The following is a 17,996-nucleotide window of genomic DNA, read 5'->3' on the forward strand; positions in this document are numbered from 1 at the left end:
ATGAATGTTTGAGTTTTTGTTTCTCCTAACTTGCTAGAGTTTGCATTATTTAAATACATTATTAAATATCTCTAAGGTAACAATTTAAAAATCATAAGTTGTTTTTTAAAAAGATCTTTAAAAATAGTACCTTTGATTTGAACTGAAAAATGTTAAAATTTTTATCTTCAAGTTTCAATAAAGTTTATAGTAAATATTAAAGCATTTGATATATAGTGTAAGAATAAGAACCTGCACTAAAAACATTTACATTTCATTTGTTTTATAGACTAGTTTGGCAGCTGTTGATTGCTTATGTCAGTGTATGAAATTATATCCTGATGTTATGTCTAGATTCAAGGTAATTTTTATTTTGAATGCAGTCATTTCTTTATCTAATGTACTAATTCTTATTTTTCATCTCATAAAGTAACACTTTTGTATTTTTTTCTGAAAAAAGGAATATCATGAATGACTTTTGATCTAATAATTTTTGCATTCTGATTTAGTGTTGTATTTTATTTCATAGTTTAATATATCTTATGCTTTAATTAATTTTGATATTTAAGGTGACATCCTCAAGCTATTGAGATAGTTTTTTAGTATGTGAAAATCTGATCATTAGATCAAATGTTTTTCAGGTTAATCATTTTTTTTTTCTTTTTCGAATTGTACAATCCTATATTTGAATGTTCCTTAGGAGGGGATTGAAAAAGTAACATGAACAGACCATTTTACTTAGTCTTTACTATTTAATTTTATCTTAATATAATTTAGTATAGCTGTTCCATAACACAGGGTTACCACAGTTGCTAAAATGCAACTATTTTTGTCCTAAGGGAACTATGGCTACTTTTTTTGCCTGAAAAGGCCATAAAAGCAACTATTTTCAGGAAAAGGAGACTATTGGGAAACATTTCTGTGCTCCTAGCAATGTTTTTTTTTTTAGCATGAATTAGGTTGACAACCTGTAGCCCGCTGTAGCTTCTAAACATAAAGAAATTTTTTTTCCTAAAAAATAAAAAAATATTGAATAGCAAATTTGAGTCATGCACTCAATTTGCCCAGATTCCATTGTGAATCTATTTTGTTTCTCAATCGCCTTTTCAACAGTTAATGCTACGGAACTCTGCATGATTTTAAAGAACCCAATTTTTTATATGATACTATGATGCGTGAATTTTGAATTTGAGTAATCACTTTTTCGGTAATATATATTTACTAAGTCAATTATTGATAAAAGGGAAAATTAATAGAAAGAATGTTTTTTTTAACAAAAATTTATTTTTCTGCATTAATTCTAGCATTTAAAAGTATTTAATGTTCTGCAAATACACGAATTTTTTTTATGTAAAACTTTTATACTTGAACACTATCGTTTATTTAAAAATTATCACTTTGGCTGTCAACTTGACTAAATGGATCATGGTATATTACAATGAAGTCATTTAATAAAATTATTGAAAAATTTTTGTTCTTATTTAAGCAACTATTTTCATAATTTAAGGCGACTATTATCATGCTTTAGGCTACTAAAAGCAACTATTTTGTTCATTTTTTTTCTGTGGCAACCCTGATAACACTGTATTCCTGTTCCCTGTTTTTCACATTTCTATATTTAATCTTTTGTGAAATTAATAGGAATTCACGAAAATAATTATTTAACTAAATTTGTCGGTCTCTAGAAGTTCCTAGTATTGCCCTTTATAAAGTTTAAGTAGGAATTGTTTAATAAGCAGTAAGCTTTGTTTTCTGCCTCATTAAGAATGATGGGAAAATATGTATGTTTTGAAAGATTCAACAGTTTCCGTTTTTCCCACAATGGCTGTTGAAACATTTTTAAAAATTGAATAAAATTTGTTCCTACAAAAAAAAAAAAAAAAAAAAAAGGNAAAAAAAAAAAATTGGACCACTATATAACAATGAAAGTGACTTACTATGATGACACAAAGCTGTATTTTTGTGGTGTAGATATTTATTTAAAATATCAGTTGTTTTGATTTCTTAAAATGTCACTAATAATTTCCATTTTACTATACTGAATTATATTAACTTTCTTGCTGTGCACTAATGTTAATCTGTTTGAGATTTTAAAATGTTATATATTTTTAGAACGAACTTGAGTCATTTCTTATTAAGCAAATGGACACAAATTCTGCACAATTTAGTGAGGTAACTACATGTTTGAAAAACTTTATTTTTAATAGCATTAAAACATTTTCTGCAAATATAATTTTTTCATACATGTATAAAAATGTTTCCTTCCACTTTTAGGCTGTTGCTGATTGTATGACTGTTTTACCACAATGCTTGGTTGAATCAAATAATAGTAAAAAAGTTCGCAAATCAGTTGCTAGCATATTTCAAAAAGTGTTATGTACTTTGCAAGATATTCTCGATAGCCTTCTCAATGTTGATGACGATAAGGGTAAGCTGTAAATTTAATATTTTTCACTTAGTTAATAAATGAAACATATGATTTTATTTCTGGTATATTTAAGGAAAAATGATCTTTTTGTGTGTATAAAATGAGCTAGAATCAAAAAATTAAAATAAATTACAAATTTCACTATTCTTGATAGACACTGTTGTATCTTTAAGATTTGTAAACTTATTTACTTAGCGCATAACTAAAACTGAAGTGTTCAAAAGAATTTACCAGGCTATAAATTAGCAAAATGCTTAAAAAAACATTTTATTTATGAAAAGTAAATATTCCACGTTATTTCTGCCTATTCAAAAACGTAATCATTTTAATTTGCAAAACAAACTTAATTTTCTTTGTAGTTCAGAGTTTTTATTTAAGTTGATTTTTAACTTTTTGTCCCGATATTCCTAGTTTTTAGACTCAGACATAGAGAAGGAGTAGCTCCAAAGACCAGGGCACATCAACTAGAGGTCTATTGTACAAAAACCCTAAATCGTGACTAACAGAAAGTTTTTTAGTTGAAACAGAGTTCAGCAAACACCTGAAAGGCATATATTGTAATTCCCGGGTCTTAATGCAATGTTGCCCTAAATGCTCAAATCGTTGACCTCACAATCACAAACTATATGTCGTTATGTCTCCTTCTCAAGATAACAACCTCGACAAAGAGAATCAGTTTCAATATCTATTATGTATAGGTGTCTCATGAGAGTGCAGTATCCAGTGAAAAGACCAATGATCTTTCTCAAACTCTTCCTGATTTGCTGAAGAAGTTCTTTTTGATGCACACTGGAACAGTCCTGATTTAGCTTGTCTCTGACCATTTGAGTTGTGCTATTACTCATTATGCCCTAGAGCTTGAATATAGATGCCTTGAATTATGTGGGAGAGACTCCCAAAGCTGATTCAGGACCCCCAAAAAATCGCACTGCAGNAAATTTTCCACCAAAACATTTGAAAAATAAATAAAAAATCTTGCCAAATTGCCGAAATAAATTATTTTTCTCAAGATGATATGTTAAAAAAATAACATTTTGAATAAAATATTTTATAATATAGGCACTTTTCTTGTACACATCCTACACTTTATAAGGAAAAAGAAACAAAAACCTGGAAATTTTACGATTTTTATCTGGAAAACCTGGAAAAATCAGGGAAATTTGAAATCTGATTTGAGTGGCCACCCTGGTCCTGATTTAGCTTGTCTCTGACCATTTGAGTTGTGCTATTACTCATTATGCCCTAGAGCTTGAATATAGATGCATTGAATTATGTGGGAGAGACTCCCAAAGCTGATTCAGGACCCCCAAAAAATTGCACTGCAGCCAGCTCATTTCCAAGAATACCCATATGTCCAGGCACCCAATATAGGTTGTGATGCCACAATTGGCATTACATATTTAATTCCTATCCTTTTAAATATCTCTTATTACTTAAGCTGATTTTTATTAATAGAATTACTTTTAAAATGAATCAAAGACTTAATCTTTTGAAACGAATATAAAATATTTTTTCTTCTCTTATAGATCAATGTAACGGATACTTTTTATTTCATTACTAATGCAGACTTTTTAATTCACTGTCGCCTCTAATCGAAAACAAAAATCTATTTATAGCTTTTTATTCTAATTTTCTAACCGAAAATATGTTTCAGTTGCATGTTTGTAATAATTCTCATAAATTTGTTGGCGACTCGTGATCACCAAGGTATTCTTTTAAACCCAATATTAATATGCTGGTTGACTTTGTTTTGGCTGTGTTATATTTTGAAAATTCGCCAATTTTGGATCTCCTAACCAATGCTTCTGTGTCCGTTGGGAACAAATTACATGTACTTTTTAATTTGGCTTTTGATTAGGAAGGTCGTGGGGGGATTTGTTTCCCATGGCCTGTCCTTATTAATATTACTATGCAAAAATTTATTTTACTAAGTCTTATGCATAATATTTATATTTTGTATCTCGAACTCTGCAAATATATTAAATAAAAGCTTTTTATTAAATTCTGATCCGGTTCAAGTATTATTTTCATCACTTCTGTTTTCATCACAATCTTCAATTGGTCAATATCTCCAACTACTCCTAACCACCTGAATATCCATCACCACTTAAATTGACACACTGAATATCTTCCACCATATACCTTGTTACAAGTGGAACGGTCACAGAGGACCGAATTCTAATTTCCTCATTCTTAATGAATGGTGCGGAATAATTGAAGGGGAAATAAGTTTTTGTTACAAACTCTGAATACAATTGTAGAATAGAGCTTGTGGATGACTTATCACTAAAAGAAGAAAAAAGGACTTTTTTTAATAAAAAGTGGAAAAAAAAATATTATAATTAAAAGATATAAAAGATGTAAGTATTGCATTAATTATATAAAGTTTTGAGACTAAAGATTCAGCTTATTAGAAAATTTGTACTCTGACCGTAAATTTTCTCATTTTTGTAGACTCACCCGTTTGTGATTTAAATAATTACAATTTTGTGCTTATGGTTTGTTTATCTATATTTTTTAAGATAATTTCATGGATGAAGACTCTTGTGAGAAACCTGAAATATTTAAACTTCCTGAAATGCCTGACACAGAGTTTAGTGTAGTTATGATGTTGGCTAGAATTTTTTCTTCTTTGTCAATCTGTGCTGCTAAATTTTTATGGTAAGATATTTCTTTAACAGATTTACATATTTATCTCTGCACATGCTATCAATGCTTTAGAACTTTGCCACCTGCATGAATTACTTAGTTATTTATGTGCTGTCATCATTTCTTACTTAATATTTTTATCATGGAAACTTAGACAATCTGAAAAGCTTTGATTTATTCAAAGAAAAATTTTATTAATAACATTTTTGAAAAGGGGGAAATGAGATTTCTAGGGATAAGATTATATTAAACTAAACACCATTAGTTACTTTTGCATTATCTTAAAATTTTGCAAATCCTAGTGGGTGTGAAGGTGATGAATGATAGTCTTTTAGTGTTTTTAAAGTTGGTTCTTAAAGCTCCCATGGGTTCAGGAAAACATGTTATTGTTAGTGAATTTCATTTTGATGAATAAAGTCGTGGAATATTGCAGTTTTTTTTGGACGAAACCTGAAAAATCTTCCAATAAATCTGAAAAATAACCAATTTCAAGATTCACATTCAGTAGCCAATGAGGTGGTTCAAGAAAATAAATTCTGTATCTGTTTTTATTATATTCAGGTCAAACAAGCACGTGGTTAAATGTTTTTTAGATTTATTAAAATTAATAGTAATTTCAGAAAAAGACTTTGTTCAACAATGTCGATTCAATTTTTTTTTTTTCAATACATGTTTGCTGTTCAATAATATGCTTTTTAAAATTAAGCTATTTATAAAAAATTTTTGGTTTTTTATTACAAGTAGGATATGATTTCTGGCTATATGAATGAAATTATTTTAATAATAAATTATTTTAATTGGTTTTAATTGTTGTCTTTCTCTCTTTTTTTAACAATGCTTTTATCAATAAATTGTATACTTGTTCATTATAAAATTTATAAAGCCTTTGCTTTGTGGAAATTTGTTATTACGAAATATAATATTTTTAAAAAAAAAAATAATTATCAAGAAGTGAAACTCATTGCTTATTTAATCAAAATATTTACATATATTTCTGATGAATTATTGCTGTTGAAATTTTCTGGAAAACTTGGAAACGTCAGTGAAATTGATTTTTAAAATTAAGTAGAAACCCTGACATCAATTGAATATAAATTATAATTTTGTCAATCAAAAACTTGCAGACGGAGTAATTAAAATAGAGCATAAACTTTTTCACACATTTCAGAAGTGGAATTCTAAAAATGTTTTTAGTTCCAGTTTTTCATTTACTATCAGAAAGCAAATATATGTTTTGTAAATAAAAGCAAATACCAATTGCAAAAATCATTGGAAAAAAAAAAAGTCTCCCATCATAAAATGAGTTAATGACTTTAAAATAAATTTTCTTTTTATTCTTTAAATTGTTTACACATTTGTTGTTCTTTATTGAAAAACAACTTTATTGTTTAATTACTTCAGTTTAAGCATCTTTCTTTCATTAGGCATTTTGTTAAAACTACTTTTTATTTTAATACATTTACATTCCTTGAAAACTCTACGAGGATGCAGACTTTTTGGGAGATAGGAAAAGGATGCGTGTGAGGGGGGACTGCATACAAGGAGAAGAAGGGTCCTTGCTGTTCTCTCTTTATAATATTCTTCCTTTCTCCTGGAATAAGACCCCATGTGGAGAGTTGAGCATTCTGAAATAAATAATTGAGTATGGAAGAGTTCATATAATTATGTCAGTAAATTTAGTCTCTTCAGTCAGGTTAAACTTCTGTGTTTGTCTTATAATGAAATTGAGCCCCTCTCCTTAAAATCTTGTCTGAGTCCCTCAGAGGGACTCCCAAGAGTTCATTTTCACTTCGATTTTACTACCCCATTAACCAAGAAAAACTTGATCCCACCTCATCTCAGACAGTTGGCCTTAGAAATCATACGGGCGGCAGTAAACTAGACAACCACGCTGGCAGCAGTATCTACATTGAGAAACCAGGGGATGGACTGTCTATCTGCCTCAGGAACCCTAATTTCTCAACGGTCTTCAAGAGTGAGTTAATAGCAATTGAACAAGGCCTTGAAACTGTTCTTAATGAAAATGACTTCGGGGACCTCTGGTTCCTTTTTGACAGTCGCAGCTCTCTTTAACACCTCCACAACTGGATTGTGATTGGAGATCAAACTGGTATTTCTATCCTTCTCAAGCTCGTTTCAAAATTCCACGATGTTTATTTTCAGTGGATTCCATCTCATGTTGACATATACGGCAATGAGCAGGCTAATGGACTGGCTAAGGAGGACTGTTACCATGCTAATCCTTCCTCTTCAACACTTCCCTTTTTAGAACATCAATCCATAGTTAATTCTGAAATTTTAAAGGGGGTGAAAGATTTCTCCCAGCCAACACTGGTATGCGGACGAAGAGCCAGGTTCTTCATTCGCCGTCAATTGTGACAGAGCTTCTAAAACCGCAATTTCTAGATTAGCAAGTGGTCACACAAAAAGTCTCTTGTTTTTCAAAGGCAGGAGAATTTTCGAGGTATGCTCCAAATGTCAAACTGAGCAGGCTTCTCCCGAACACATCCTGGACTATATGGGACTTTCCAGAGGCGACATGCCCCTTCTGGTCATCGATTTCCTTAGGATCAAAAGTAAATGACTGTTACTTGAGGGTACATCTATACATTACGATAAATGACCATTTTTAAAGTCCATAACTTTTACTTTGATATAAGTGTGCGAACCCTGTTACTTATTTCTTTATAACCTTATATAGTAGTTTTAATACTGGAATACAAATTTTTACATTATAAGGGGAGGGGAAATGGTAGGAAAAAAACCAGTATAACAGGCATGTAATCCAATTGGAACAAACAAAATATATACTAAAATAGTATAATGACACAACTAAATTAACGTATTTACAAATATAGATGAGTTATCACACATTTGTTAAATTGATTGTATGGAGAATCTTTGAATGTTCCAATTGAAAATTTTGTTGTCAGAGAAATTGGCCATAGCATGACTATTCATTTTATGTTTGTAATTAATATATTTACCCATTTGTGCAGGTTTATTTTAATAAATTTTTTTCTTTTTTTAGTCAAGAAAACACTATGTTTGAAGTTCCTGTATTATGGATTTTAAAACTTATTGATAGAGTGTTTACTTTGACAGACTCTGCTCAGGTAAAAGAATTTTAAAAAAATTTATCAAAAATATTTATTTTACATAATACTGTTTATAATTCAGTTCATTTAAATCTTAATATTTCATTTTTTGTCTTTAAAAGCAATTGCTAAAAAGTGTATTAGGATATTTCTTTGTTTTATTATATTCAGAAAGGCTTCTTTTCTCTCTAAGAAGATTTCTACTAGTACAAATTCAATATTCTCATAACCGTGAAATGCTTCTGGTTATCATTGAAATAATTAAAAGATAACCAGATAAGATTTGATTGGTTATTTAAACCTCCTAATAAGCAAAAATAATGCTTAATCATATTTTCAGGGAATTTTTACGAAAAAAAAAGAAAGAAAGAACTTTTATGTCTTAATAAAACATTGCTTATAATTTCTCCATTCTTGTAATTAAAACGCCTTATTCCTTTATGACAGTGTTCCCTGGTCCGTGGATCTAATGGTACCAGGCCGCAAATTTCATTGACACTAAATTTAAATTCCTAGGTTTATACCCTAAATTAAAAATAACTGTGTTCCATTGAAATTTTATTTATTTAAAAAAAGGGGGGTGCCCGAAAGAAGTGACATAAATTTATTAATGTTAGTAATGTATCATAGTCTCTGATTACCCCCAGGTGGAACCGTCTCATTGCAAAGAAACAAGCTCAGGGTTCTCATTGATTTAATGTTCTAGTAAGTTAAAATGTTAAATCTCTTTATATTTACTTTTTGGTGTAACTATATTTTATTTTGAAGGCATGTTTAAATGCAATTAAATTTAAATTAATAAATCAATATAATCTAAATAAAAGCAATCAACACCTCTCCCCCCCCACACACACACACACAGCAGGCCGCGGTTAAAAAAATATCATAGATTGACAGGTTCGCGGTGATAAAAAGGTTGGGAAGCACTGCTTTGTGGTATTGGCACAATAAATCATTGTGCAAAGGGAAAAAAGGAGATGACTTCGCAATCAATAATTTTTGTTTAGATTTGTATTTGTGAAATACCTCTTGTGCTTAAGAAAGTGAATTCTCACCATAGAAATATGTTGCCTCTCAATATTAAAGCAATTTTAATTAACTACCTTGAAAGGTTAGCAGCAAGCCAACTTTTGTAAGTTTGAAGTTATTGCTTTTCTATAGCACTACAAAACAATTTGAATTAAATTGATATTGAAATTGCATAAGATGTATTTTAAACGAAGAAAACGCAACTGGGCTGATAATTCTAATATTTCAGGTAAAATTAACTTCTCTTTTATCAGGTAACATAAGGACAGGTCTTGTTACTATCACTAATTTATTTGTAATGTAACATATGCTGACAGAGGTAATGAAGAGGCTAATGTTTGCAAATCAATTCTCTCACAATATGATTCCAAATTTCAATATGTTATTTTTTAGATGTGTGATTCAATTGAACGCAGAGAATTAATCATACTGGCATATCCCATTGTCCAAAAAGGAGCATTCACAATCTTAGAATCTTTAGTACAGAAGTAAGCAAGTATATACTGTTCATTTTATAAAGTAGCTTTGAAATTTCTATTATTTGTTTAAACACTTTTTTCCGTCACAAATTTATTAAATTTTAGTTTAAGCATGAATGTAAGAATAAGTGTAACACCTTAAGAGGGATTTTTTTTTCTTCATATTCATTAAATTGTTTATCTATTTTTGAATATTTTCAGGGCTAACCGTTATTCATGATCGTTGATTTAAATAACTATTTCTATTTTAAATACATATTTTTCTACTGATTAGAGTGAATTATATATATCTCCTTTATAAAAGGGGAAATTTTAAACTACTGAAATGTAAAAAAGTTGTACAAAATTTATTAAAAGGAGAAAATGAATGAATTGCAATATCTTAACATCATTGGAAACAGGGAATTAAGTGTGCATGAGAGATAACTTGTTTTGAAATGCACAGCAGTTTCCTCCCTAAAAGAAGATAACTTAACTGGTAGTTGCTCACATATTGCTTCATAAAAATATTTAGAAAAGAAACAATATTTTTCTTTCCCACTCTTTTTTATTGATTCTAGAAATAAAGAAATCTTCTAATTAAACCTTTTTAAATATGCACTTTTAAAGATCAGAAAAATGTACTAATAAATAAATAACGAAATGTTATGTACGAAAAATAATCTGTCATAATGAGAGGAAGGCTAGTAATTTTTTATTAAAGCTAGTAACATACAATTTTTTTTCCTCTTTAATATTGGGAATTTGATGACTGGAAAATTTGTTTAAAAAATATTAGGCTCGTAATGTGCTTTTTTTTTTTTTTTTTTTTTTTTTTTTTTTTTTTTTTTTTTTTTTTTTTTTTTTTTTNTTTTTTTTTTTTTTTTTTTTTTTTTTACTCCCTCCATCAGCCCTACCTCTGCACAAAAAATGTACTGCTTTTTTAATATTTATTTTTATAATTCATTTATTTTTTTAATATCTTATCATTGTTATAAAGAAAGCCTTCTTATGTTAATACAATGTAGCTTATTTTAATTATAAGATTTTTGTTCATTTGTGATTCTATAAAAATAATAATAATTTTCAAATACTTTTTTAATTGTATATAACAAAGATGTTGAACCTCTCTCAGTATTTTTTTCTACTTTGTTTTATTAATTGATCCTCCTTAACTAAAAGTTTTTAAAGTGCATTGAAAACATGTTAACCTTAAGCTTTAAAATGTTTTTTTAATTTGTTTTTTGTGTTCTTTAAAATCATACATTTTTTTTCATTGCAGCTTTGGATTGGTTCAACATACTGGAAGTTTTATTTCTCTTCTAAAGAGTTCTATTAAAGCCTCATATATAGCTACTTTTACTGGTGGAACTAATTGGTACTATAATTATTTTCCTTTTAACTATCATATTTTTTATCATTGTCATTATTATAATGAAAGCAAAACATAAACTTTTGGTGATTAAAAGTTTTGCATTGAATACATGGTTAGCAAAAAGAAAAGAAAAAAAATCTGATCTCATTTACAAGTTTTAACCTACGAGAATTTTCATTCAATAAAGTTTTATGGCAATATCTTGAAGGGATGTTTTAAAATATGTATTAACAGATTACTGTAATAGTGACTGGGTGTATTAACCCCAAAACATACTTTTTCAAAAGAAACATTATTTTTTTTTTAAAAAAAAATTTCAATTTGTATGCAGAAAAAAGTGACTGAATTTCAAAATATTATACTAATTAGGGAGTCTGCAGGAACTATTAAGCATTTTTCATGAGAACTTTAATGACGCTAATATTTAGAATTGGTAGACACAATTTTACCTAAGGCAGTATAAGGAAATTGTGCCAGGTTGGGCTGCTTTTAAGTTATTCATTGTGCAAACTTAAAATTTGTAGTTATTTTTTTAGACATTTAAAAAAATAGCTTGTAAAACTTTGATAAAAGTATGCTTTTGAAAACAAATGAAATTTAGCATGTTTTCTCCCGGGTTAGATACGATTTATCTCTATTATTTATAATGATAAAAACTATACTAGAATTTCATAATTAACTTTTATCTGGTCAAAGCAATGATTAAGGTCCGTGATCCCCAACCCTATGCCCGCGGGCACCATGGCGCCCATCGATCGGTCTAGGTGCGCCCGCTGCTTTGTGCCCAACGATAAAATACAATATTTCAGTTTTTAATTTTCCCGTAAAATGATATGCAAAAATTAATGCGGTAAATTACTACAATTGTTACACGTAACGAAAATTATTTCCGAAATAGTTAACTTAATTCTAGCAGCTCCTTTGCAACTTCGACTTTTCAAGGCCCTGTTACAAAATCCTGATGATGCTGACTTCATTTTGCAAACTGAAGCACGCTGGCTCAGTAAAGGCAAAGTACTTGAGAGATTTATACATATAATCGAAGAAATAAAAAATTATCTTGCAGCCAAAAATCAAATATTTTTAGAACTAACAGATCCTCTTTGACTAGGAGATTTGTCTTTCGTAACAGACATAATTGAAAAACTAAATAATTTAAACTTGGAACTGCAGGGAAAAGACAAACTTATAGCAAAAATGAGAAGGGCAAAACAATCGTTCAGATCAAAGTTAGTTTTCTGGATATCACATTTGAAAATAAAGTCTCTTTTGCATTTTCCAAACTTGGAAAAAAGGATAGGTGACAGTGAAATTGTCTTACATTTGTCATCAACCTCCAATTGCTTCAAGATCAATTTGAAAATCGCTTTTAACAATTTAATTATCGAGCCTATGGCCACTTTTTCTGTAAATCCTTTTACTATCAAATAAACGTAAACGAAATAGCAACATGCATTTCAGTATGTCTTCAAGTTAGGCGAGAAGAAGTGGAGATAGAAATTTTGGATCTTCAGAATGACATTATCCTCAAAACGATTATATTAGATGAGAAATTCTGGAATACAGTTGACATAAATAATTTTCCATTCTTAAAAAGAGCAACATATAAAATAAAGTAGTTTTGTGGTTTCACATACTTGTGGGAATCATTGTTTTCGACAATGAATTCAAAATATAGATCCCGATTTACAGATGAACACCTTGACGATTGCTTGCAAGTAGGAATTTCATCATGTTCTCCCAATTATGAAGCGATGGCCAGTGAAATGCAATGACAAAGATCACATTGACTGTATTTTATAAATAATTTTTATACTTCGTATGTTTTGCAAGCGATTCAGTAATCATTTATTTTACACAAGAATATTAATACTAATTATATTCATATGTTAAATTAATTTCTAAAATTAAATTTTGTGTGCGCTATATGTAGTGTGTGTATTATTACCCATGTCTACCAACTATAACATTGTCTTACAAAAATAAATGGCGCCCGCCGTTTAACCGATATTCTGGTATTTGCTCTTAGGTACAAAAAGGTTGGGGACCCCTGATTAAGGTGATAGAATAGAAATACTTAGTTTCTAATAAATTTTTAAAAACGAAATTATAATAAACATAATGAATGTTTCCTTAATATACATGTAAATACAGTCCTTTCATAATCAAACTTTGTATCTTGTATAATTGCAATGTGAACTTGATCTTTAATAAGCTATTATGTAAAGAAAAAAAATAATTCCCCTTTCTATTTAATTATTACAGTCTAGTCATCTTTTTAAGCTAAAGGTTTTTTTGTTAAATGTAAATAGTGACATTAATACGATTTCATTCACGTTTATTTTGGGAAAGCAAATCGTGTTAACTTAATGTAAACTTAAAACCACTTTTTAAATGGGAGCATTCTGTATTATTAATGAGTGAAATTCATACATAATTTCTTTTAAATAACATAATTTGAATATCTAATTGAGTGGTGTAATCAATTTATATTGTAAATTTTATATAAAACTATATGAAAATATATCTAATACAAAAGTCTCCTCTATTTATGTTTCTCATTTATCTGTAAAATCAATCATTTTATCTATCCTTAAAATTTATAAATTTTGTTCAGAAAAGGTTTAAATTAATGTCCTCACAAACAAATAAAGTATTATACTTATTTTTTTTTCTTCCCTGATAGATTTTTCCTATAGTGTTTGCACAACTAAATGTCTTCAATGAAGCTGAAATTCATTTGTTTTGGCCACTATTTATAAACATCCTTGATATAATCAACTTATTTATTTTATTAATTTATAGATGCTAGAGGTCAAAATCCTTCCAAATCACTTTTATTGAGCACAAACATTTGAACAAAACACAACCTGAGATATTCTTTTTAATATTTTATGTTTTTAATATGTTTTTATTTTTAAAAATTCTCTGAAATTAGGGCATTTCTTAATTTCCTAAATAAACTAATAAAAAAAAAAGATAAGTCAATTTTGGCAATATAATTACAAAAAGGAGTAATATTTTTATATCATTCATGCTTTTATATTTCTTTTTTGGTTTGGAAAATTTTGCTTACTACTAAATAATGTAAATCAATATATAAAATGTCGCTCAGTTCCAGTTTTCTCTCCTTGAGGTTTGAAAAAAGTTTTCTGTATTAAACAGAAATCTGCAAATTTTAGTTTTAAATAGTCTACTACTTTATAAAATATTTTTCGAAATCAAGAAAGCTTAGTTTGCTTCCTTGTATATAAAATTTACATTCACTTAGACCTTAAAACTCCTTCAGGTTGTTCTGATTTCAAATGTGTTATTAAGCTGTTTAATTTCTCAACTAAAGCAAATTCATATTTTTAGCCAAATGCGTAACACAACCTGGAGAATTTTGAATATTTGGTTAAAAAGGAATGGAACTCAGATTTCTGTTGAGGCTGGAAACAATAAAGATCTGTTGCGAGAACTTTTAATGGATATCACTCCAGAAAATATTGATGAGACTCCATCAGTGGTTAGTAGTATATTATAAACACTTTGTCTTAGTTATAAATGTTTGATATTTTGTAGTAAAGAATATTATTAATTTATCATATCTCTATGTGATACAGATATGATATAAATTGCTGCTTTGTATTGATTAAAAGGGCAATTAGAACCACTCATAGATTAAATAATAGCTTTAATTCATTTCATAATGTGCCTTATTGCTTAACAAATTTTAGTTTTTGATAATGAAAGTCTAAGTCTACTTCTTAAGAAATAATATAATATTTTCCTCACTTTAATGTTGATGCAAATCATTGTTATCTTATTTTAAACTTAGTGTTTCCCCAACTTAATCCTATTGAAGAGAGAATTTGAAGACCAGTGTGTAAATAAATTGTGGTATATGTTGCTTGCCACAGTTATTATTTTTAACATATTTGAGAAAGTGATTAAGTGTAATAACTCCCTAATATGGAGAAATAGTTGAATGCAAAAAAAATTTTTTTCATCAGAAATTTCTGAAAATAAACAATAATCATAAGTGCTAAAATGTGTCTTCTCTATCAGGGATTTTTAAATAAAATGCTCTTTAATGCATTTCAAAAACATTACAAAAATGATTTTTTATCATAAAAAAAAATTAAACAAATACTCTGTACTTAAAATTTATATTGTTGGTAAAATTGTTATTTTAATATGTTTTATGCTGAATTTCAATTTTGAAATTCTCATTTGTTTTGCATAGACTAATAAAAGACATCAAACATCAGCTAAGAAAAAAAATCAACCTCCAGCCTTTCCGGAACCAGATCAAAATTGTGGCTTCAAAAGGAATCAAATCAGTACTTGTAATGAAGCTCTGAAAGGTAATAATTTTAATTCTATGGTATTTTTGCGTATTGTTGTTTCAAACTTGTAAGGCACTTAAAAAATTGAATATTTGAGTATTGCTGAATTTTTATACCTGTCAGAGCATCTCCTTCTAAAATCGTTAATTTTACTTGAGTGTGAGCCAACTTAGAGCCCAATCCCCGATATTGACTATTTTCTTGATGAACTGAAGGATTCACTTCCTAAAAATAGACAATGCTCAAAACTGTGACCTATCACAGAAGCAATCAGAACATTTTACGTTCAATTTACGATTAAATTTATTTGACCTGTAAACATCAATAATTGTTTCGTTATGTAAATATTTATGCATGATTTGATATTGAACTAATTAAAAGACATTTCTTTTTGCAATTTTAGTTTGCAAAATAATCCTGATCTGTTTTTTAAAACATTTTTTTAAAGGGAGCATTCATTAGTTTATATTTGTAATGTGATTTTATTTGTTTTATTTTCTGCATTATTTACAGCAAATCTTTTTTAATTCAGTTGAATTAATACTAATATTTTTATAAATTTATCATGATGTATATAAATAGTTTTCATTAAAATGTAATAATGTACACTGGCGGTTTAGCAAATGGGCAAAATTGGGAGAATGTTTTTCCCCAATACAATTAAATTACGACTTTTTACATGCAGAACTGTCAGAACATTCTACTAATAAAAATTAGCTTTTTGTGCTTTGAGAAAGTAGCCTGCAATAAATTTTTCCCTGGGACCTGTAAAACCTTTGTTCAGCCTTGGTTGTAGTTATTTTCTTCTGCTACACTGCAACTTTTGTAGGTCCTTGCAATAGACACACTACAAGAGGGGGACTATTCCAAGAGCAAAGGTTTTCGAAACAAAACAGACTGGTGCTACTTTTGTACTAAAACCTAATTGTTTGTTAGTGTATGAATCTTTAGTAAATGTATAATAAGCTGAACTGAATTTAATTTATATAACTGTAATGGCCATTAATTAAGGTTAATTTAAAAACAGGAAAACATTAGATAGTTGATGTAGTAAAATTAAACTTATCTGCATAGGTGCTACAAATTAACAACATGCCAATATGGTAAGTCTTCTTGAGTGTAATTTTCCACTAAAAGACAACTAATTTTCAAGCAATCGAGGTAGTATCTGATCGTACCCCTCTCTCTTCCCTAGTTGATGTAAATTGTAATTAGTAAATTAATAGTCTTTTATTACAAACTCTTTTAGATTTCTGTCTTTCTTGATGCAATATTTTAAGTTCTTGTCCGTTATATACTTATCTTTTTCAGTGTTACATGAATTCGTCAGTTCAGCAAGTTCTTTTCTGGAAGAAAAATTTAAAGCAGTAAGTTGTTCTTCTGTAACTTTAGTTACATTTTATACATAAATTAGTGGCTATAAATTTTTTAAAAATTTCTTTCAGGATATAGCTAACCAGATCTTTGCTGTATGTCATAAAATACAAATGTCTGGTCATCCAAAAAGAAGGCTTCCTTTTCCATACATGAACGATAAGTGTCGTAAAAATTTGTATAAGATTGTTGTATCGTTAGGCTCTTCATCCGATTTTAATATCAAAGTACTACAGCAAGCATTTGCTATTTTGAAAATAGCTGAAAAAGACAAATGTTGCAAAGTAAGTAATTTTATTTTATTTATTAATTTTTATTTTTTTAATTTTTAACAATAACATTGAGAATTATAATTGATAGCATTAAAATGTAGTTTCAAAATTTGTCTTGTTATATATTTTTATGGTGGTTTTTACCAAGAAAATTAATTTGACAAATTTCAGTTTAAACCAGGGGTGGGGTTTTGGACGTCCTAAACTGGTTTTGGACTGTCTTAAAGTGTCCAGAACCTTGAACTTTGGTAAAAGGTAAAAATTCTATAGGTGTAACCATTGTACACATAATAATTACATGTTACATGTATCAATAAATATTTGATATTTTTTATACAATTTACTTTAACTTATTAAAAGAAAATAATATAATATAATAGGAAAAGGTTTATAATTTTTGAAGCTCCACAATTCATTGAACAAAAGTGAATACCTAATGCTTTCAATTTAAATATGCTTTTAATACTGATAAATAATGTTTTTGCACAAGGATAAACAATGCAATATTAAAAAATAATATTTTTTTAAAAAAAAATACTGAATTTGTTTAAAAATTAACCTTTTATTTTTAACAATATTTTTCTAAAAAATTTTTTATAATTTCTACATTATAGGATGGTAAAAAAGACATCTATTCAAAAAAAAATTTTTAAATATAAGTATATTAGTTTGAATTGGAAATAACAAAATAACTGAAAAATGTATTGACAGTTTTGAAGGGCATAACATCAGTTTCAGTTACTGACACTGGTGATGTCTCACCACTAAGCTAAAAGAATTTAACATGAATGAAAAAAAAGTATTCTTGAATAGTACTATAGACAAATAAACCTGTTTATGACAAACCAAGCACTTAGTCCCTAATATTTTAACCTGTATGGCTAGGCCAAACTTCAGTTATGTACTATTGAATGAGAGGACCAATTGAACTTGATTACTGATTAATCTTCCTTTGTTTAAATTGAAGAGTCAAACAATATTAATAAAACATTATACTTTTAAA

At 28.4% G+C, this 17,996-nt stretch overlaps 1 protein-coding gene across 1 annotated transcript in view; it reads left to right on the forward strand.

Moving 5' to 3' along the window:
• LOC107457168 (uncharacterized) overlaps nt 1–17,996 on the forward strand; it is a 36,561-nt gene that overhangs the window by 10,599 nt on the left and 7,966 nt on the right. The window contains exons 5-15 of the mRNA XM_016075269.3: nt 269–340; nt 2,092–2,151; nt 2,254–2,407; nt 4,930–5,068; nt 8,088–8,172; nt 9,577–9,671; nt 10,924–11,019; nt 14,374–14,524; nt 15,245–15,365; nt 16,659–16,714; nt 16,793–17,005. Of these exons, the coding sequence (XP_015930755.2) occupies nt 269–340; nt 2,092–2,151; nt 2,254–2,407; nt 4,930–5,068; nt 8,088–8,172; nt 9,577–9,671; nt 10,924–11,019; nt 14,374–14,524; nt 15,245–15,365; nt 16,659–16,714; nt 16,793–17,005 (1,242 nt within the window). The remainder of the gene's footprint in view (nt 1–268; nt 341–2,091; nt 2,152–2,253; nt 2,408–4,929; nt 5,069–8,087; nt 8,173–9,576; nt 9,672–10,923; nt 11,020–14,373; nt 14,525–15,244; nt 15,366–16,658; nt 16,715–16,792; nt 17,006–17,996) is intronic.

This window comes from Parasteatoda tepidariorum, chromosome 5 (genome assembly GCF_043381705.1).
Source record: "Parasteatoda tepidariorum isolate YZ-2023 chromosome 5, CAS_Ptep_4.0, whole genome shotgun sequence".
In the NCBI taxonomy this organism is placed as follows: Eukaryota; Metazoa; Arthropoda; class Arachnida; order Araneae; family Theridiidae; genus Parasteatoda; species Parasteatoda tepidariorum.